We start from the raw sequence: 18,146 nt of genomic DNA, 5'->3' as shown, positions 1-18,146 counted from the left end.
TAATAATTCAGAGAATAACTTCTTGCGCCCCTAATTGCAAGAATTGTTACGAAGTAGGAAGACTTATGTTTCGCGAAGATTCATGGTGCATTGTTATTGGACGACGGTAGACTAAACGTGACCAAGAAAGGGTCTCTACCCTGCCTAAAGCAACACGCTCCAATTTCCCTCGTCTGAGGGCGCCACGTCTCTCGCGTGACACCCCTACAAAGGGTGGGATATATTGCGCGAAACTGCTTCTATTTACGAGGTGGCAGAGACGCGAGACGAACGAGCACGCCGTAGACACGTTCGCATGACGAATGTCCAAATGGAATCCCCATTCCATTCCTCATCTAAATGTAATATATTATTCCCTTGAATTATTTATTTCAGCCCTGCACGGTGGAGGGGCGTCAAAGGACTCGTGGTATGTGCAAGTAAAACTCCAAACATGAATTATATTTGATATGTTCAGCCACTCTGACGGTCCTTTGGGAGACGCTTCACAGCAACGAGCTTGGTAACAAGTTCAGTTATATGTCTGATGAAATATGAATGCCTTGTTAGTCGCTCTGATACGGCAACTGGGGTCTAAAACAGGCAAAGCTCCTGCCCCTAAAAGGGGATGAGACCCAACCGCGAATGTTATCAACAAAGCGCTAGTTTCCTTCAGTGTAAACGCATAGACGCAACCTATTTAATGAAACAGTGAGCGGAGAGAAAGGGGTGCGAGTCCATCCGGGGTAGACACATGACGTTGCGATGCGATCCGACCAAACATATACATCTTCATCCCCAAAGCTTGGTTCGCGAGTCATCTCTCCAGGATCCTGCAACCGTAGATACTCTAAACAGTGCCATTGGCAACGCGAACGACCAAAGGTACACTTTGTAAGCGACAAAAGCATGTCGCCGGAATAATTGGACGCACCAGCGCTACTCCCCCGGCTAGTTAAAACTCCTGTAGATTAAAAATCCCGGAAACGCGAGGTCGTGTTCGCCGCGGGCTGATTAAGGGTTGATAAGCTGCGTGGACGCGCCGAAATTAACAACCCCCGCCGCGGAGCGCGCGCTACACGTACCCGCGGCAGTTTTCCACGCCGCCAAGCCGTGACGTGCATCGACAGACAACGCGAAGGGGCAGAGGGGTGGTCGGTTGATAGGGGAGGGTCGAGGGCAGAGGGTGCACAAGTCCAGCACGTGCACGATCGCAGACTTGTGCGGCGAAACACAACGGCGTAGGGTGGGGTTGCATGATTATCGACCCCTCGGTGCCACGGCTTTTGTAGCAGGGATGCAGCTGCCCCTTTTCACCCCGCCCTAAACCGTTGGGTTTCTCGTCGACGAACTTCAGCCTTCGAGCAGCCAGAGGTACCGCGCTAGTGGTTCTCATGCGGCCCGAAGGAAGGGGAACATTTCCCTCCGATGCTCGCGCGACCCTCGAACAGGGGGTGGAAATCGTGGCGTTGCGTGAGCGCTCGGGGGTGGTAATGTGGAATTTCGGAGCTGAAGAGCGACGAGCGTACAGAGTGTGCGGAGCAGGTAGCAGGGTAGCTTACCATTAGTTTGATGCGATATAGGACTTTTCGGTGCTCGAAATAATAGAGGCGTCGCATGTTTAGGTAATTCAATGTTGAAACTCTGTAACTGAACCTCGGCACGACTGCATGCTATCACCGTGATCTACTCTCTATTCAATTGCAAGGTTTCAGAACGATACGTGTAACGCAAACATTAACGCTGATAACCCTTTGACTCGAAGACAGCCGCGAAACGAATTGATCGAATCAGTTTCCCGATACCGTTAAATCGAATCGCGATTTATGTAACGCTGTTCATTAAGGCTTCATTCCACGAGCCACGCAGGGATCCTGAGAGCCACTGCGGCCGATAATCAAATCGTCGTGGTTTGGGTGGAAACAAGGTGGTCGACCTTGACAATTGCGCCGCTCCATCGATACTTTATTTTTGGCCCGGCTGCTCCGAATATCGCCGTGGCCAAACAATAGCTGGAGAGCGAAGACGAGCAAGCGTTTCGCAAAGACTATCTCTGCTGCTCACCGGAGCTTGTTGATGCCTTCGTCCCATGTGTTTTGCCCTCTCCCCGTGGAGAAGCTTCGGGTCTAAAATCGTCGCGACGAACGATTTCTCTTTTAGCGCGCCAACAACGTGGCACAGCCCCCGCCTCGGTAGATCTTCCAATTCATTCTCCAAATTGTATGCGATATCACAGGTACCTACCGGCTAATTCGAAGGCATCGCGGCTCTGGGACACCAACGAGGAGGCAAAAACAACGGCTGCGCGTCAAGGCCTCGAGCTACTACGATCAGGATGGAACAACAATCGTTCAGCGCGAAACGCTGAGTCACAAAACATCGGTGCGAGTTATTAGCGGCGCGATCGATAGTCAGAAGACGCTTCGCCGACGCGGTTTTCGCGTGCAGGACGGACAGAGAAGCTGGAGGAGAAATGGAGGAAGGCTAGCTGAATCGGCAGGAGAAATGTGTGGGAATCGGTAACGCGACGCCGACCGTTTATCAAACGGTCTGGTGACGGAACGATAGCGAGGTATTCCGCGCGATACGCGACCAAGTTCCACGAATAAAACGGTGTTACGTTGCGCCTCTGTGTCGACGTTCGACGATCGACGCGTTTACACGCGGTTATCGCCGCGCTTCGTCGATTATCGATGCAGCCAGACACTTTAACGACGCGTTCAACAACGATCTCCTAGATCAGTAGCGCGATACGATGCTGCCTTTTCAGGCGAGCCACTTTTCTCGCTGGCGATTGGCATCTCGGAAACCATTCACGCGTTCTTCATCTTTTCTGGTACCTACTTAAGGCGAATGTCCCAATTTCTGCTCGTGTCACCATTTTTGCTCATTTAGTATTTTTTCTGATTAATTTAAGCGTTACGTTTGTACTATAGTTACAACGGAATAATTCTAAATTGTTTGAACATTTACGCGAGCGTTGCACGAGCTTGGGGCTAATCAAAGTGCAGCGTAAGCAACGAAAAACTTTTAAAATGAGAGACTCATTATTTTTCGACTGTGTTTTAGCTGGTTGTGGTAAAGAACAAGGTCACTATTGGTATTTGATAATTGGGCAGAAAATAGTGCTTACAGTAATAGTTCTTATTTAATAACAAAAACAGATACCGTATTCTGCTCTGGATGTAGATTTTTTACTATTTTTAATTTTTTTAAGTAGAAAGCAGGTGATTAAGTTTAAGGTTAAGTGAATTACCGTTATGTCCGCATTTCTACACACCAAAATTTTAGTAACATAACCTCAAGATTCAATATATGCTGTAAGTTCTATTTCTATTCGAAGGGATTTTATTTTTTGTTTATCATTATTTTATGCTTTACTGTAGTGCATATTATGTGAGCAGAAATGCGGACATTTAGAGCATTATATTTAATTACAAATTACTAATAGTTAAACATCTTGAAATATGTTTCTTAAATAGTTTTGAATTGGTTGATTTATTATTAAAGAATTAATCAATTACTCTGCAAATTTTCATCACAAACAAATTTTTTACACCTTCTTTATGACGAATAACCTCTTAAATGAGCAGAAATTGGGACATTCACCTTATCTCGACCAAGCGAATGCAGCGACAACCATATACTTGGAAATCTGCTGTTTCCCTTTACCCCGGAATTAGAGAATACAATCCCGGGATACGATATTCCGGGATTCCGCGATCCCGGCTGTTTTTTGGATTCTAAAAATCCCGGGATTTGATATAAATAATCCCGAGCGTGTAATAATAGTAAGAATGATTTATTTAAATAATAATATCAAGTCGCAAATAACTAACTAAACTATATTTATTTTTACAATGATATTGTCACTTTCCGCTATTTCGAAATCGCGCGGGTTGCAAATCGCAATTTGTATGAACACGTGAAGTCGAAACATTGTAGCTATGTATGTACTTTGGGTGCTTTGCTGTTTCTACGTTCGCATTTCCAAAAAAATCTTTATAATTGTTTACTGATATTATCTACTTATTGAGACTCTATTATTCTTCATTATTCTACTGTTTTTACTGTTAAAAATGATTTTAGCTGATGTTTCAGACTAATACTACAAAGTAAGTTTGTTTACTTCAAATAAAGATGTCGAATTTTAACACAAAATAAATCATTGTACCTACTAAAATTTTCCATCACCCAATCCCAGGATTAATCCCGGAATCCCGAGATAGACTTTAAAAAAACCCCGCAACCCCGGGATCGTAAATAACGACCGGAATTGTATTCCCTACCCGGAATACACGCCAGAAGACTTTCAAGGAAAACTCGAATTTACTCGAGCGTATCGTCGAGAATGCACTTGCATGAAGTTGAGGCTTTCTCAATGCTAGAGCTGTTTCAAAATCGTTGACCTTTTTGAATAATGGCGTGGCCACCTTTTATCAGCCGCGAGGATCGCAGACAGACAGTCTAGCTGCTGGATTATTCTCCTGTCTGTGCATTAAACGTATCGATAACCCTCGTACGTCGATGGGAAACACGACGATATTGATCCGACGTTCTTGCTGGGGATTCCGCGGGCCGATAAGAAACCTTATGGAAAGTGAAACACGGAAAGTCGAATTCGCAATGGCGGCAGCGGGTTCGCATCGTATTGTGCCGTTAACAGACACGGGTCGATCGGTCCTGTTAATTGATTACTTTCATCGAATTAACCTCGGAGCCCATTAAAGCGCCTGGCACCGGGCCTTCGTGGGAGGATCGATCGACCTTGGCGCGAAAACCTGTAATTCGGTATGCCTATCTGATTCGACCTTTCAACACCTGTGCGTGTTCTTTGCGCTATCGTGGATCGCTGCGGTCTTGCACCACCAGCGAGCATTTCTTTCGCGAAATCGCGGAGAGTTGAGTGCTCATCAAACAGGCAGAGCTCTGCGGAATTTTTCTGCTCCACGTTGCATTGAGATAGCATCAGAGTTAATAAGATACAGATGGTAAGGAAGAGTGCCTAATTTATTGTGTTATATACTCCACCAGAAATGCTCGGTGTGTATTTAAAAACGATTAAGGACCAATTAATCTGTTTTGCCCACAGCAAATACTACGAATGACGCAATGCCATATTTACTCCTTTTGTACGAGTGTAATTATTAAGCTTCCGCGGCGAGTTAACTGCGTTTCATCCAATGCGGAAGCGTGTTCGAAGAACGAGTTAACCAGTCTCCCCCAGTTAACAAGTTAACAATTATACTTTCACACATACGCGCAAGCAATTTGCATGCTATGCTCTGCGCGACACTCTGATACCCCTAATATCTCTCGGGGGATCCCTCAGCTACATACATCATCAACCCTGCTATCATTCACCATTCAAACGTTCCTTCAACCTCCACCATACAACCCTAAAAAATCCTCCACCATCCAGGCACATGGAGGAGAAGTAGAAGAAAGCCATCACTCACCATAATCCAGCGATGGTTGCTGTTGCGCGTATTGCGTCGCGCTGTTGGCCGGCGTCACTCTGAACCGCTCCATTCCGCCCGCGTATCCTCAGGGTCAACACCACACCACCGAGCACAAACAACTGCTGTTCCTATCCTGCTTTCCCGGCCTCCTCCGTATTATCGCCGAGCACGGTGAAGAATCGTTGGCCGGGGATGCTGCTGTTCGACGGGGCGCCTGCACTTTCGCTTACGACGATTGGCGAACGCGTTCTCCATTCGCCGGTGCTCTGTCGGCAGACTTCCGCTGACCGCGGTGCACAGCCGTGTGCCTCTAACAACCGCGAGCCGCCAACAGCGGAACCAAGCAAGACTTAAACGTTGCGAGGGGCTACGCGGGAAGGGGAAGAGAAACGGAGGGAAACACCGTGCGACTCTTCTGTCCGCGAGCCTCTGTACGTCCCTTGTCGCGCACTACGCACGCCGCGCACAGTGCGCGTTCTTGCTCGAACGAGTCTCTTCGGTGTCTTCGGCTCCGTTACCACGAGTATATCCGTGCGATGGTAGCAGCAACGCCGTGGCGCGTGCCGAGCGATAACACCGCGGTTTGATCGCGTTTGAGCGACGAACACCAGGCGTGCGTGGGGTCGCAGCGTTTACGAGGAGGCCCGTGATCCGCGTGATACCGTCTGGCACGCGCGCGCGCGATACTTTTTCCGCTCGTGTCCGCGACCACGCCGCGTTTGGGGAACCGACTGCTGCTCGCCGCGCGCTGACACAAGTCCTACTCATGGCTTCGGCCTGATCGGCCGTTTTATACGTGTATATAGGCGTACGTGTGCACGCGATACGCTCGCACGCGTGCACATGCATGGCTCTGTGTGCGTTCCGCTTAGGCTTGTGCGTGAGTGCGTGCGTGCGTTGCGCTGCGAGCGCGTGCACGCCCATAACGCCAGGGGGCCCCGAGCCGATACGACGCTTCTGCCAGACACGACCGTGGGTGCCGCGACCGGGGCACCCACGTGTTAGTGCGTCCGTGCGTGAATCAACACTGGTCTCCCCCAGGACCGTAGCAATAACAGGAAACTACCCTTGCCGCGGCTCACCATTGGCTGCGGTGTCGGTGCGGTAGGAGGTCGGTCCCATGTGGGTGTAGCGGGCGGAGGGCTGAAAGAGCAAACGAAATTGAAATGTTAGTCCTACGGCGAAGGATTCCGCGATCGTTAATCCCTCGCGGAGTGGGTGGGGTGGTTTGGCACTGGTGGTGGTTAACCCTTTGGAGATGGCGAATAAGAGTTACGGATTTTCCAGCAACAGATTGGAACGTTATTATTTTGCAAGCGTATGTTTGCCAGATTAATGGCGACGCAGATGAGTCAGCCGCCTCCGAAGGGTCAAAGACCTGCAAAGACTATCGCGCGAAACGCTGGTTACGTTGCTTTCGCGACAATTTTATTAGTCGGATAAATAGTGCATGTTACGCCTCGTTAGAGTTATTATTTGAAGAATCAGCCCGCAGATTCCATTTGCAGCAGATAAACGAGCGACAAAGTACGGAGGAAAATGATTACTGCTGTACTCCGAGATTTCGGATCCTATGTTTCTCTGGTCACGCGAAACAAAGTGGCGATCAGTCGTTCAGATTCGACGCATTCTAATTTTCCTAGCAGCAGCTGCTTTGCGTTCATTTTACGATTCGTCTTGCGGACTTGCCGGAGTAGCAAGTTGCTAGTGCTTCGAGCGGGTCCTGATAAGTTCCTCGACGTCTTCCTGGATACTTCGCGAACTTTTAAACTTAAACGCAGCGTTGATCGTGAGCCTCTCTAATGGAATGCATTCCATCATTTTCCTTTATCTGACTCCCCGTCGTCTCCATTTTAATCATTTCCAAATGCCGGGGAAAGTTTAGCAGAAGAGTAAATGCTTTAAATGAAATTAGAATAAATCATTCAACTCCAGATGTCTCCTCAGGTACTCGTTGCCTTCGCTTCGCATTTCATTGCTATTTGGTACAGGTAACGCTTTCTGCAGAGCCATGCTCTACAGCGTGCACTCGTAAACACCCAAGTGCACCCACCTGTGCATGCACCCACGTCGACTTTTTCCAGGACCGTATCTCTTACCCGCCACGCCACTAACACCCACGCGAAGGATCCCGCAGGAGACATCTTGATACTCGACCACCGAGGTCAATGCCTTGCTGCGAACCAATCTCCTTACATCACCACGTCTAGGGAGACTCGTTTCTGACGCAGCCGAACGTTTTCACCCTCGTGTTCCATTGCGATAAAACATTTTGTATTCGAAGGCACGCGGAGTTAACGCGGGAGTATTGATTATCGCGGAATCTCTTTAAGTGCGAGTGCCCCCACGAAATGCTCGGCCGCGTAATTGCCAATTGGATTTTTATTCAAAGGGAATCCATTTATAGCGGAATAGGAACATCGTGAAGAGAACCATATCCTTCCGGGCGCCAGACCTGATTGCCATTAAAAAAAATTTTAAACAAAGTTAAAACCGACTTTAAAAAAATTAAACTACACTGAAAAGTAAAAAAATAATTTTTTCAAGACGATTTTAACTTTTTGAAGTCGGTTTTAATTTTTTTTTTTAACTTGATAGTTTTATAAATGTTGACACAACATCCTTAGGAGATATGCGCGTTCGTACGTAAAATAATAATAATTAGGTGACAATAGTCTTTATTACAAATCAGAACTGGCAAAATATTGGGCCAATGTTGATGCGGTGTAGGATGGGCCCACCGTGGCATCGCCCTCTCTCGAATAAAAAAAAGATCATCAAAATTGATCCATATGCTGAGGGAAAAAACATACTGATCGAATCTATATCCTCCTCCTTTTTGAAGTCGGTTAAAAAACCAAAAGTCCCGATCCACTTCAAATATATCAGACGTAGGTACTCAGTAGACGTTGCTTTATCGTTCGAACTATAATTTTGTAAATACTTGCTAAATTGAATTACAACGGTCAACAAAGCCATAATTTTATTTTGCTAAAATTGATAAAATATTTTTAAGACGTTGCCATTCTTTCTCAAAATTTCTTCATTATATCTACTGGTGCAAACGATACCCACACGTCTACAGATTACCAATTTTTTTTAATCTTCTGTTGAGATAACTAGAATTGCTGATATCAAGTCTGGCATCCGGAAGGATATTGTTCTCTTCACGATATTCCTATTCCGCTGTAAATGGATATTTTTGCATACAATATTTTTTTTTTATATTCTTAAAAGGTGATAGAATAAAGCTACAAACGTGCAAAATAATACGTGCAATACTTGTTTTTTTTTTCGGTTCCCGAAAAAATTAGTTTTGTTTCAGCCGTTCACACTAGGAAGGCCCTTTTAGCAACGGTAACGTGGCCACCGAAGTACTCAGCTTGCAGAATCGATTAAGATCGGGCATACGACCGACGAGCGCGGTATAACGAATTTTGGAAACGTCTGGCCGTTGGATTCATGATGAGCACACGTTTTAAACATCACGTGAATGCATTTGTGTACATAATGCCCGCATGTGTGTCCTATATTTCTGGGTTACGTGTGGCTGCGCGGTGACGATGATAACACATGATCGCGATAGCGGGTGGCTGTCTGTGTCTGTGCGGGCACGTGCGAATTACTATACTTTCCTCCCACGATGCTAGATGAGTAATCGTGAAACTTTCGTCGGTTGCGGTTGTCCTGTTCCAGGTGGCAGCAGGAAACGGAAGCCTGTCCCCTTCGGGAAAATTCCACTGTGCGTATCGCGTCGCACCCGTGAAGAAGGAACAAAATCGTGAAATAGAAACAGGAAGAAGCAGAGATCGGTGTGTCCTGATTCAACGAGAATGCAACCTACGATCCAGAAGCAGTCATTAATAATCCTAAGGTGAGAAGTACTGTGCACGTGGCAAGATTTCCACCTCTCAAATTCAATTTGCGACGTCGCGGAATTTGCTACATGACAGGTGTAAAGTTCTTATAACTATTCAAATTACGAAGACCCTATCTCACTCAGGTAGAAGGACAACAGCTTATACCTAAGGAAACTGAAGATGAAACGTATCGAGCTCGGCGATAAGACTGAAACATTGCTTTCCAAATCGAGATGAGTTTCGAAATCATTCTCACCGAGAAAGTTAATCTTGTTAATCTTCCTATTGCACTCTGAATATTAATTTGAGCGACGTCGCAGATATACCATGCAGCAAACGCCTCTTGAAAAGAAATTGTGGCATTAAAGGGCTCGTGGCAGTCTTAAGAGTCACGCAGAGGCACGGTGCGCAATTCCAGGGGCCTTAAAAATTCATTTTGGCTACCAACTGGAGGTAATAACCGTACCGAGGGATCGTAAAAAGCTACTCTATCCAACGGCCGATATCGGAGAGGCTCTTTTATCGGGCACACCGCCGCATGATCTCTTTAATAGGCAGCGCAGAGGGACGAAGTGTCTTTAAAGGTGCACGGCGATTATGCATGCGCACTCTCGTGCGCTTCTTTCACACGAAACGACAGGGAATATGCTGAAACTTGATGCAGAATGTAGTCTCGCGAATGGGAAGAGTACCCGTCGCCAAATCAGGATCAACGACCCGTGAAACACTTTATTGGCAAGGAAGCTGCATTAGAATTTCAAATAGCTGGAAGTTTTTAGCGAGCGAGATATTGTTATGCAAAAATCGAAACGAAGTAAATTGCATCAGTAGCTATAATCCGCGGAGTCCTTGGGCCGACGTATTTTCGCATTCCACTGACAATACGAGCTTATTGTCGCGTCCATTACTCCTATTAGACCTGTAGAATGAAACGTCTGTAATTATCAACGTGTTTCCAAAGGTGAGGTAGATTCGAGTTGCCTTCGTGCGAATTTTTGCGGTTCACCGATTCCAAGGTTGATAGTAGTAGGTACTAGCTACGAGTGCTCAGTGCGCTTTTCATCCGAAGGATAATTATTATTAACAGTGTTAATTCGCTGGATTGCAAAGTGGACCATCTCCGTTTTTTTAGTTGGTACTGTGTTGTTTTCTTACAATTAACTCTTAACCTTCAGAGGGCCGGAACTATAGTGGTCACGTAAAAGTTTGGATACTTTGCCGAACATGTTGGTGGTATATACGCATAAATTTAAAGAAAATAAAATTTACAATCTCAAAGAAAAAATATTGGCCCTCTAAAGGTTAAAGAATTTTTATTTCTGAAAGCGACGATGCGTCGAGTATTTCGTATAAAGTGCTTCATTTCAGTCTATTTGCATTCGGTGCATTAGTATGCGTCTTTTCAATCGAGTCCAATCCCTTTTAAATCTTCCTAAGAGCAGCAACGTAGTCCTCTCGCCACCCTTTAATGAAGTGTTTCTCCCATTCCCCGTTTACCTCACTTACATCCCGAAGTAGTCGAAATATTCTCCTCGTATCTTTCCAATTTCAAACGAAGCTGTATAATCCTCCCGAGACTGTAATCTACGGTTCTACCACCATTACCACCGTAATCCGAATGTCGTGTATTATATCCACACGATTACACGTGCCAATATGCAGCGAGTACCGTTAACACAAATCTAACAATCCTGCTAATCGTACAAATTGTTGAGTACCATTAAAAAAAAAGCAGTCGATGTATTTATTCCTGCGAAACGATCGCCTCTGACCATACAAGAGCAGACCCACGGGTTGGAGGGTCAAAAACCGTGAGCGCAGCGGCAGTGAATTGAAGCAAGGATCCCATCGAGATCTGACAATTTCTGTCGAGGGGGGCAACGGTGAAACGACGACAATCGCGTTACCCCGTGGCTGAAGGACAGGAAAGCCGAAGGGACGAGGTAGAACAGGAATCTTGCCAGTGCACCTCGGCGTCCATGGGATCGCGGAACGAAGGGAGCCCACGGCACATCTGCACTCTGTGTAACGTGAATTTTTTTTTTTCGAACCCGTCGAGGGAACGCATATTTCTCTCCCTCTACCGCTCTTTCCCTCCCCGTTTTATCGAAACAGCTGATCGTTGCCCCTTTAATTGCACCGCGGCTCCGGCTCGATCCTCGTCGTCGTCTTTGCGGCGGTAAGTGCCAGCGAAAACCCCGGGCGAGAATTCGGCGTAGTGCACGCTCGTTTAGTGGGGCGATACTCGTGCGGTAAATCGTGCCTGTGAATACGGTCGAGTGTTTCGTTGCTCGGGTGCACGGGTAAGTGCTGGGTGGTTCAAGCATCTTTTGTAGGTTAGGAAGCGCCTTTCGCATATTAAAGCCGCGTACACAACGGCCCGGTGGCCAGCGAACGTTCCGTCCGGATGCAAAAAATGCGAACCCCTGGCCCGGCGAAGACGAAGCCCCGAGCCATTTCAAATCGACGGCCAAGCGACGATCGTCTTGCACTTGGATCCATTCGCCTCGCTAAATCCGATTTACGGCGGAACGTAGCTCCCCCGGTTGGATGGAATTAACGGGACGCGTACTTTAAGTCCGGCGTCGCTTTTGCTTTTAGTCCTTAATTAAATGCACCTCGCCGGGCGTCGGCAGGATTCCCGAGGAAAGGGAAGCAAGATGTCGCGGGAGCAATGTAGAACGACGTCCGAAGGCGGAGTAAGATGGGTGCATGGCTTTTTAAAAATGGAATCACAGAGATAACTCGAAATTAGTGTTTCTTAATGCGTAGAAGAGAGGGGGGGTAAGTTGGGCGCTGAGAATGGGCGGAAAAGCGTTCGTTTCCAGGTGCGTTTACGCTGTGAAAAATTCTGACGCTTCGGAGCGAGGGCAGAGAGGTACACACGCGTTCTATCGTAAGCGGAGCGTGTTGGGAGTTCGGAGAATCAATTTAACGGCGTGTCGATGCTAATACGGGAACTACTAGGAATCGATGTACGAGCGAATTCGTAACGCGCGCTTCCCCGGGCGACGCGTCGCCATGACGAGTGCAGCCGGCGAATGAGCGGCCGGGCGGGGGAAACGAAAGAGCATGCACATCTACCGTTACCGCTTGGAGCTCGGAGTTCTGTGACGTCTTCAATGGCCGCCGCCGTACTGTCTACACACGTAACGGAGCGCGGTACACTCCCTGACCGCGTTCCGTCCTGCTTCACTACCTAGTGTTTACTGTTTCTCGTTAGAATTTCTCGCCAGGCTGTGGCCCGACGCGCGAACCATGGGCTCGAAGAAGCACAAAAAGCACAAGCGCGAGAGGCACGAAGGTGAGGACCGGGGCTAGGGTTCGGCGCATCCCTTGACCCGTCTTGTCGTCGTTTCTCGTCGCTTTTAATTACACCAGGACGGTCGTCTCGGGCACCATTGGCTGCTGTGTTTTATCGTCCGCCGCCACTTACTTAAATAATCGCTTCACCGCCGTGCTGCACAAACGTGCCACCGAATCGATTCTGGAACGCGCCTCGGATTCAAACAGCGTCTCAACAATCGCCTCAGCGCCGATATTGTTCCGCGCGTTCACGTTGGTCGAATCGTACTCGCGATGACATTTACTACCACGTTACGTCAGTTGTTTCCGTGGTACACTGCTCTCGGGAGCTTTATATTCGTCGAGGCGTTCCCTCGTCGAAACCACGGGTCTCCTTGGCTAAAACGCTCTGTACTGGTTTGGTTCTGCGTAATGTCTCATTATTCTTTATCGCCGGTGGATTATCGGATCGTTGGATTACCGCACTGAATTGTGATTCTGTAGCGTTGACGCTTTTGTCGACGCTTGCCTCGACTGCACGAGGATTCAAATGCAAAGTGTGCCGTCAGAGGCAAACGAGCCTAAAGTCGTTTCGAGTAGAGTCGGTTTAACGAGCTAGTAGACGGGGGGCCTGTTCGGTGGATACATTCCCACATTTTCATTGGAATCCTCCTTGTACTCATAGTTTAATAATGCACAGGAATGTTGACTACGTTTTCACCACGGACAAACTGAGAGTGAGGTTGGAGTAGAAGTGAGGTGGATTCGAAAGTATAAACGAAGGTTCCACAGCGACGGGTGCGACGTGGAAGTAAGTGACGTGTAACAATGGACACGGACTGGTTGCACGACAGAAACTAGCTGTGCTTCCGAAACTACTTGAATGTCCCAAAACCCTCTTCAGTTTTTTTTGCGTCCGTTAAGATCAGTTGAAGCGCAACAAGATCGTTCGTGGGTCGAGCGCATTGCCTTTATTACCGTAGACACACGCGGGGATCCTTTGCTCCTTCCGGGGTACCCATATATCTGTTGCGCTTCAATCGTTTAGTTCCCTTGGCTGTTATGTATTATGGCGTCGAAGGCCATACGTGCTTTCGCTTTACCTCGTCGCGAGGTATTCTCAGTTTATACGATTGCTCCTTCCCGGTTACTCCTGCAGATTCAGTCGAATCGACGCGACAAGAATTGTTTTATTGCATACCTCTATCAAGGTTTATTTAGTTTAAGTCAAGCTACTTCCATCTCGCTTCCAGTTTGTTGAATGTGAAAACAAGGTCACTGTCCTGTCGTAAAGTCATCTTCATTATTATCGTCAACATCTCCTACCCTTCTGTTAATATCCTGTAGATTTTATTAATTTAAGATTACACTTCTGTCTGTAATCCTGCAACATTTTATAGCGCGACGTCTAGCAGCGTATTTTTTTACATTACGGCGGTGTACCGTTGCTCTGCACTCTTTGTATGATTTTCTGCAAGATATATTTCTTATTGCATGCAATAGATTCGCAGTACATATTGTTTATAGCTTATCGCTTTGGTTTTTCTATGTATTCATTCGTTTCGGTATACATTCTCACGCATTGTGGCTAACTTTTTGTGTGTTTCTTCTCTTGTTTTTAACAGAAGGGCACTACACAACCACGGACAAGCCCCGTACTTTGAAATTAATTTTGAAAGTAGGGGGTAGCAGTGGGACACCTGAGTACGGCAACGAATCTCCGAGTCAGGCAACAATGCTCTCTCAACATTTGGGGGTCTATCAGCAGCAGTTGGGTCTCAACTGCTCTGTAACGCAGGAGTCCGAGTACGATAGGTATCTGGGGCACAAGAAGCTGAAGAAGAAGAAGAAAAAGAAGGATAAGAGGCACAAGCATCATCATAAAGATAAAAAGAGACGACGGGAAGAGTCCAGTCAAGAATCTGTGGGGGACGCGGATGAAAGCATAGCCGAAGTCCCCAAGAAGATACCTAATCATCAATTATTACCTCCGAGACCACCGTCTAGCAGTGAGCACAGGGTTGGCGTCACTAGCAACATTAGCTCCCTGTCCCCGCATCGCGAGCCCCGAACTTGTGTACTTAGAAAAATCGCCGAACGTACACCACTTCAACGATTATTAGAGCACCTGCTCAGATCAATGGAGAAACGTGATCCACAGCAATTTTTTGCCTGGCCGGTCACAGATAGCATCGCGCCTGGATATTCTCAGATCATCACCAACCCCATGGATTTCAGCACAATAAAGCAGAAGATAGACGATAATAGTTATCAAAATTTAAATGAATTCGTAGACGACTTTAAACTAATGTGCGACAATGCGACCACGTACAATCACCCGGACACGATCTACTACAAGGCAGCAAAGAAGTTGCTGCACGTTGGTCTGAAAATGGTCACGCCGGAGAAACTTCGACAATTGAGACCCGTTTTAACCTACATGCAGGATATTTCGAAGGAGGAGCTCGGATTTGAATTAGGCACAGAAGATCCGAATAACCCGGATGCTCCAGTAACGGAGGAACAGATCGAACGGGAACGCGAACAGGAGGAACGCAACGAAGAAGCCGAGGAGCTCAGGAAAGAGAATCAGAGGAAGATGAGATTAGCAAATTTGGGTAAATTTGAAGCCATCCCGGACGACATGACACCGGAGGAAATTTTGAAACAGGCACGCGGTGCCGCGAAAGCAGCGTCCGAAAAGTTAACGCTGAAAAGACTGAATTCGAAGATGGGCTTCCTTAGGCAAAAGAAAGACGGAACCACCAGCTTGCAAATAATAGTACCGGGGGACGGTGTTATTCCAGGAACCAATCAAAGACCTGTGTCATTGGGGCAGCTTATAGGTAAATTGAATCATGGCACGGGCGCGCTAGCAGGATTTCGCGAGGACAGAAGGAATATGTCGAAGCCAGTGAAGCCTCTGTATTATGGTGCCTTTGGCTCTTATGCGCCAAGTTACGATTCCACCTTTGCTAATCTCACGAAAGAGGAAACAGATTTGGTGTATCAAACATACGGTGATGAAACCGCTGTACAATACGCAGAATCGATTCTAGACTTTGCTAAAGATTGCGACTACACGTTAACCATGGTGGATGATCTACTGGACATCTTGACAGGAGGAGATCATAGAAAGACTAAGAAATTCCTCGAGGAGAAACGGAGGCTCAAAGAGGAGGAGGAAAAGATAAAGCATTTACTGGAGAAACCAATTCAAGATGTGAATCGTAATATTTCACACTTGGAGGGCGTTAAAGTGGACCTCGATCAGCTGAAGACACTGTCGGACATAGGAATTGACGTTAATTTCTTGGAAAATCTCGGTAAATATATACTTAGAAATACAATTAAAGTGTTGAACAATATCTGAAACTTTATTCTATTTACAGAGGACGAATTGAAGCTTAGCGAAGAACGTGCAGCTCTACAAACCAGGTTGGACGACACATCTCAGATGTTGGGTCGTCTGAAACAGGTGCAGCACGATCGCCTGTCAGCACCACCGCCTGCTCACTTATCGAACGCTCCTAAACCGTCAGAGTCCGAAGTGGCGTTAGCGGACAAGATCACAGACAACCTGACAGAGATAGCAAAGAAACTCCCCCCGTCAGCTATCGCTCCCGTGGATGGCTTGCGAAAAGCTATGGGAATAGCGCCTCTGGGTGGGCCGGAGCCCATGGAGGTGGAACCAATTACGCATAATCCAACGATAGTCGCGGAGACCAATCTGCTCTCGCAAACAGCTAACGCTCAGGTGCCGGCGAATCTGTTGGCAGTACCATCGCCGATTCAGAACTCGAATCTGCTCAGTCCAAGCAACCAACCGAATCCACCGATTACCATTGTCACCCCAAATCAACCACCGATTCAAATACAGATCGGTATGACGCACAGTCAAGCACCCCCGTCCTTAATAGCCGCAACGGACACGCCCGGGGTGCCTGATCTGGAGACTGAGCTCCGCGAATTCTTAGAAAGCGATCCTACGTTAGGACACTCGCCACTCCACGACGACAAAACGCTGGAGGACATTCTGTCCGAGTCTTAGAGTGTACGGGACTGATCTTTCATTTTTTTTTTTTAATATACCTCCCACAACAGGTTGTACATTTCACTACACGGTAAACAAGAGAGGTTTAACGCCCATGTTTAGGTAGTAAATAAGATCGTGTCCACTGATGCGTTTGGTTGCTAATATGTTATTTATGAAAGTTTGCGTCGGAGATTATATTGTACGAAACTTGTAAAGTTCGCGTCAAATATACTTGGAACGCGGAAGGCTGTTTGGTTGGGGTGGCAAGAGAATTTTTAAGGAAATGTGCCCGAAGATCTGAGATACTCTTAACTCAGCAAAGACGACAAATCTGATTCCTGATATTTCTTTGATTTTTCGAGACGATCATCTCTACATTGTACCGTTATAATTGTTTATGGAAGATTTATTACGTAAACGGATATAGATACTATAAAAAGCAATAAGAGTGCTGTATATAAGGGCTACGTTGATTTGCTTCAGTGCTAGATTAATTCGCGATTCACGAGACAGTGGAATGTCGTCGTTGATTTTTACTTTAAAGTATAAGGATACGAAAGACATTGTAAATATTCATAAAATGTATTTTTTAAATTAAATTCATTTGAACGTGTGAATTAAATCTACTGAAACCGGACTTGCATATTCTGTTTCATTTATTATTTTCTATCGCGATCTGACGAAGGTGGAAGCGTTTTCACAGAAGGTGAGATATGACTAAGGCGCGAATAGAAATTAATCACCGCCCCAGAATTTTATTCTTTACCGTTACGCACTTACCCAACGCCTTCGCCCGCGACATCTTGGCTCCCAGCCATGATTAATTAATCTCCGCGATTTATCAGTCCGTGGTAGTCTCCTGAAAGATAGTAAATTAATCATGAGACAACAGTTGGCCTGCAGCTATGAAATTTTCGATTCGAAATGCCTAACCTATAGTCCTATCATCTTACCGAACAAACGGGTCTGAAATTTCCACGACACGACCGTTAATGGCAAGCATTGAACAAATTTCGGATTATTCAATTATTGCGAACGTTGCCCACTAACGTTTTCCAAGTCATTTACAGAATCTCTAACAAAGGTATCACACGCGACGTGCAATGCTCACATTAATCACCAATAACTGCACTTTTTGGACCTTTTAATTTCATTTTGCGACGAACAAACGAAAGGGAGGAGCCCGCGAAAACGACTGAAATGGCTCCTTGCTTTCAAACAGCGTAGACAGCGCCACTTGTATCATGGCGCCACGGAACATGAACGAAGTACGAAATCGTCGAGGAATACTAATCGCGAAGCATTGATATGTATTAGAAAACTTACCACATGCGTTTTGTTGTTCCAGGAGCGATAATGGATCACGATGACACAAAAATCACTGCGGTACTTTAGAAAAAACAAGGAAAAATACGAGATTTGTGACGCGTGACCGCGCGGGTCTACCGCACACGAGTTGGAAGACTGCCCGCCTGGTGGCGCCAAATTCGCGTCAATTCAAATTGCTCATGGCGAAGGCAACTT

General features: G+C 46.6%; 2 protein-coding genes across 7 annotated transcripts in view; one reads left to right on the top strand and one right to left on the bottom strand.

The window, feature by feature from the left end:
• Kcc (solute carrier family 12 member kcc) overlaps nucleotides 1-6,208 on the bottom strand; it is a 104,233-nt gene extending 98,025 nt beyond the window's left edge. For all 4 annotated transcript variants that reach the window (XM_076811420.1, XM_076811421.1, XM_076811422.1 and 1 more), the window contains exon 1: nucleotides 5,439-6,208. In XM_076811420.1, the coding sequence (XP_076667535.1) occupies nucleotides 5,439-5,511 (73 nt within the window). In that variant the 5' untranslated portion in view covers nucleotides 5,512-6,208. The remainder of the gene's footprint in view (nucleotides 1-5,438) is intronic.
• A 4,980-nt stretch (nucleotides 6,209-11,188) lies between these two features.
• Nucleotides 11,189-17,259, top strand: Brd7-9 (Bromodomain containing 7/9). Of its 3 annotated transcripts, XM_076809601.1 has the most exons (4): nucleotides 12,394-12,605; nucleotides 13,287-13,397; nucleotides 14,212-15,912; nucleotides 15,979-17,259. In XM_076809601.1, the coding sequence occupies exons 3-4, from the start codon at nucleotides 14,322-14,324 to the stop codon at nucleotides 16,635-16,637; spliced, it is 2,250 nt and encodes a 749-aa protein (XP_076665716.1). In that variant the 5' UTR covers nucleotides 12,394-12,605; nucleotides 13,287-13,397; nucleotides 14,212-14,321; the 3' UTR covers nucleotides 16,638-17,259. The 3 variants fall into 3 exon arrangements, with proteins under 3 accessions (XP_076665717.1, XP_076665715.1, XP_076665716.1); XM_076809602.1 differs by lacking the exons at nucleotides 12,394-12,605; nucleotides 13,287-13,397 and adding an exon at nucleotides 11,189-11,326; XM_076809600.1 differs by lacking the exon at nucleotides 13,287-13,397 and having other exon boundaries at nucleotides 12,393-12,605.
• Nucleotides 17,260-18,146: the final 887 nt, after the last annotated feature.

Source organism: Andrena cerasifolii, chromosome 4 (genome assembly GCF_050908995.1).
Source record: "Andrena cerasifolii isolate SP2316 chromosome 4, iyAndCera1_principal, whole genome shotgun sequence".
Classification (NCBI taxonomy): domain Eukaryota; kingdom Metazoa; phylum Arthropoda; class Insecta; order Hymenoptera; family Andrenidae; genus Andrena; species Andrena cerasifolii.
This window is presented reverse-complemented; position numbering and strand designations above follow the sequence as displayed.

Coding starts and splice junctions, on each gene's coding strand:
- Brd7-9 (XM_076809600.1), top strand. CDS start 12,560: ATGGGCTCGAAGAAGCACAAAAAGCACAAGCGCGAGAGGCACGAAG. Junction 12,606..14,211: donor CAAGCGCGAGAGGCACGAAG/GTGAGGACCGGG, acceptor TGTTTTTAACAG/AAGGGCACTACACAACCACG. Junction 15,913..15,978: donor TAATTTCTTGGAAAATCTCG/GTAAATATATAC, acceptor TTCTATTTACAG/AGGACGAATTGAAGCTTAGC.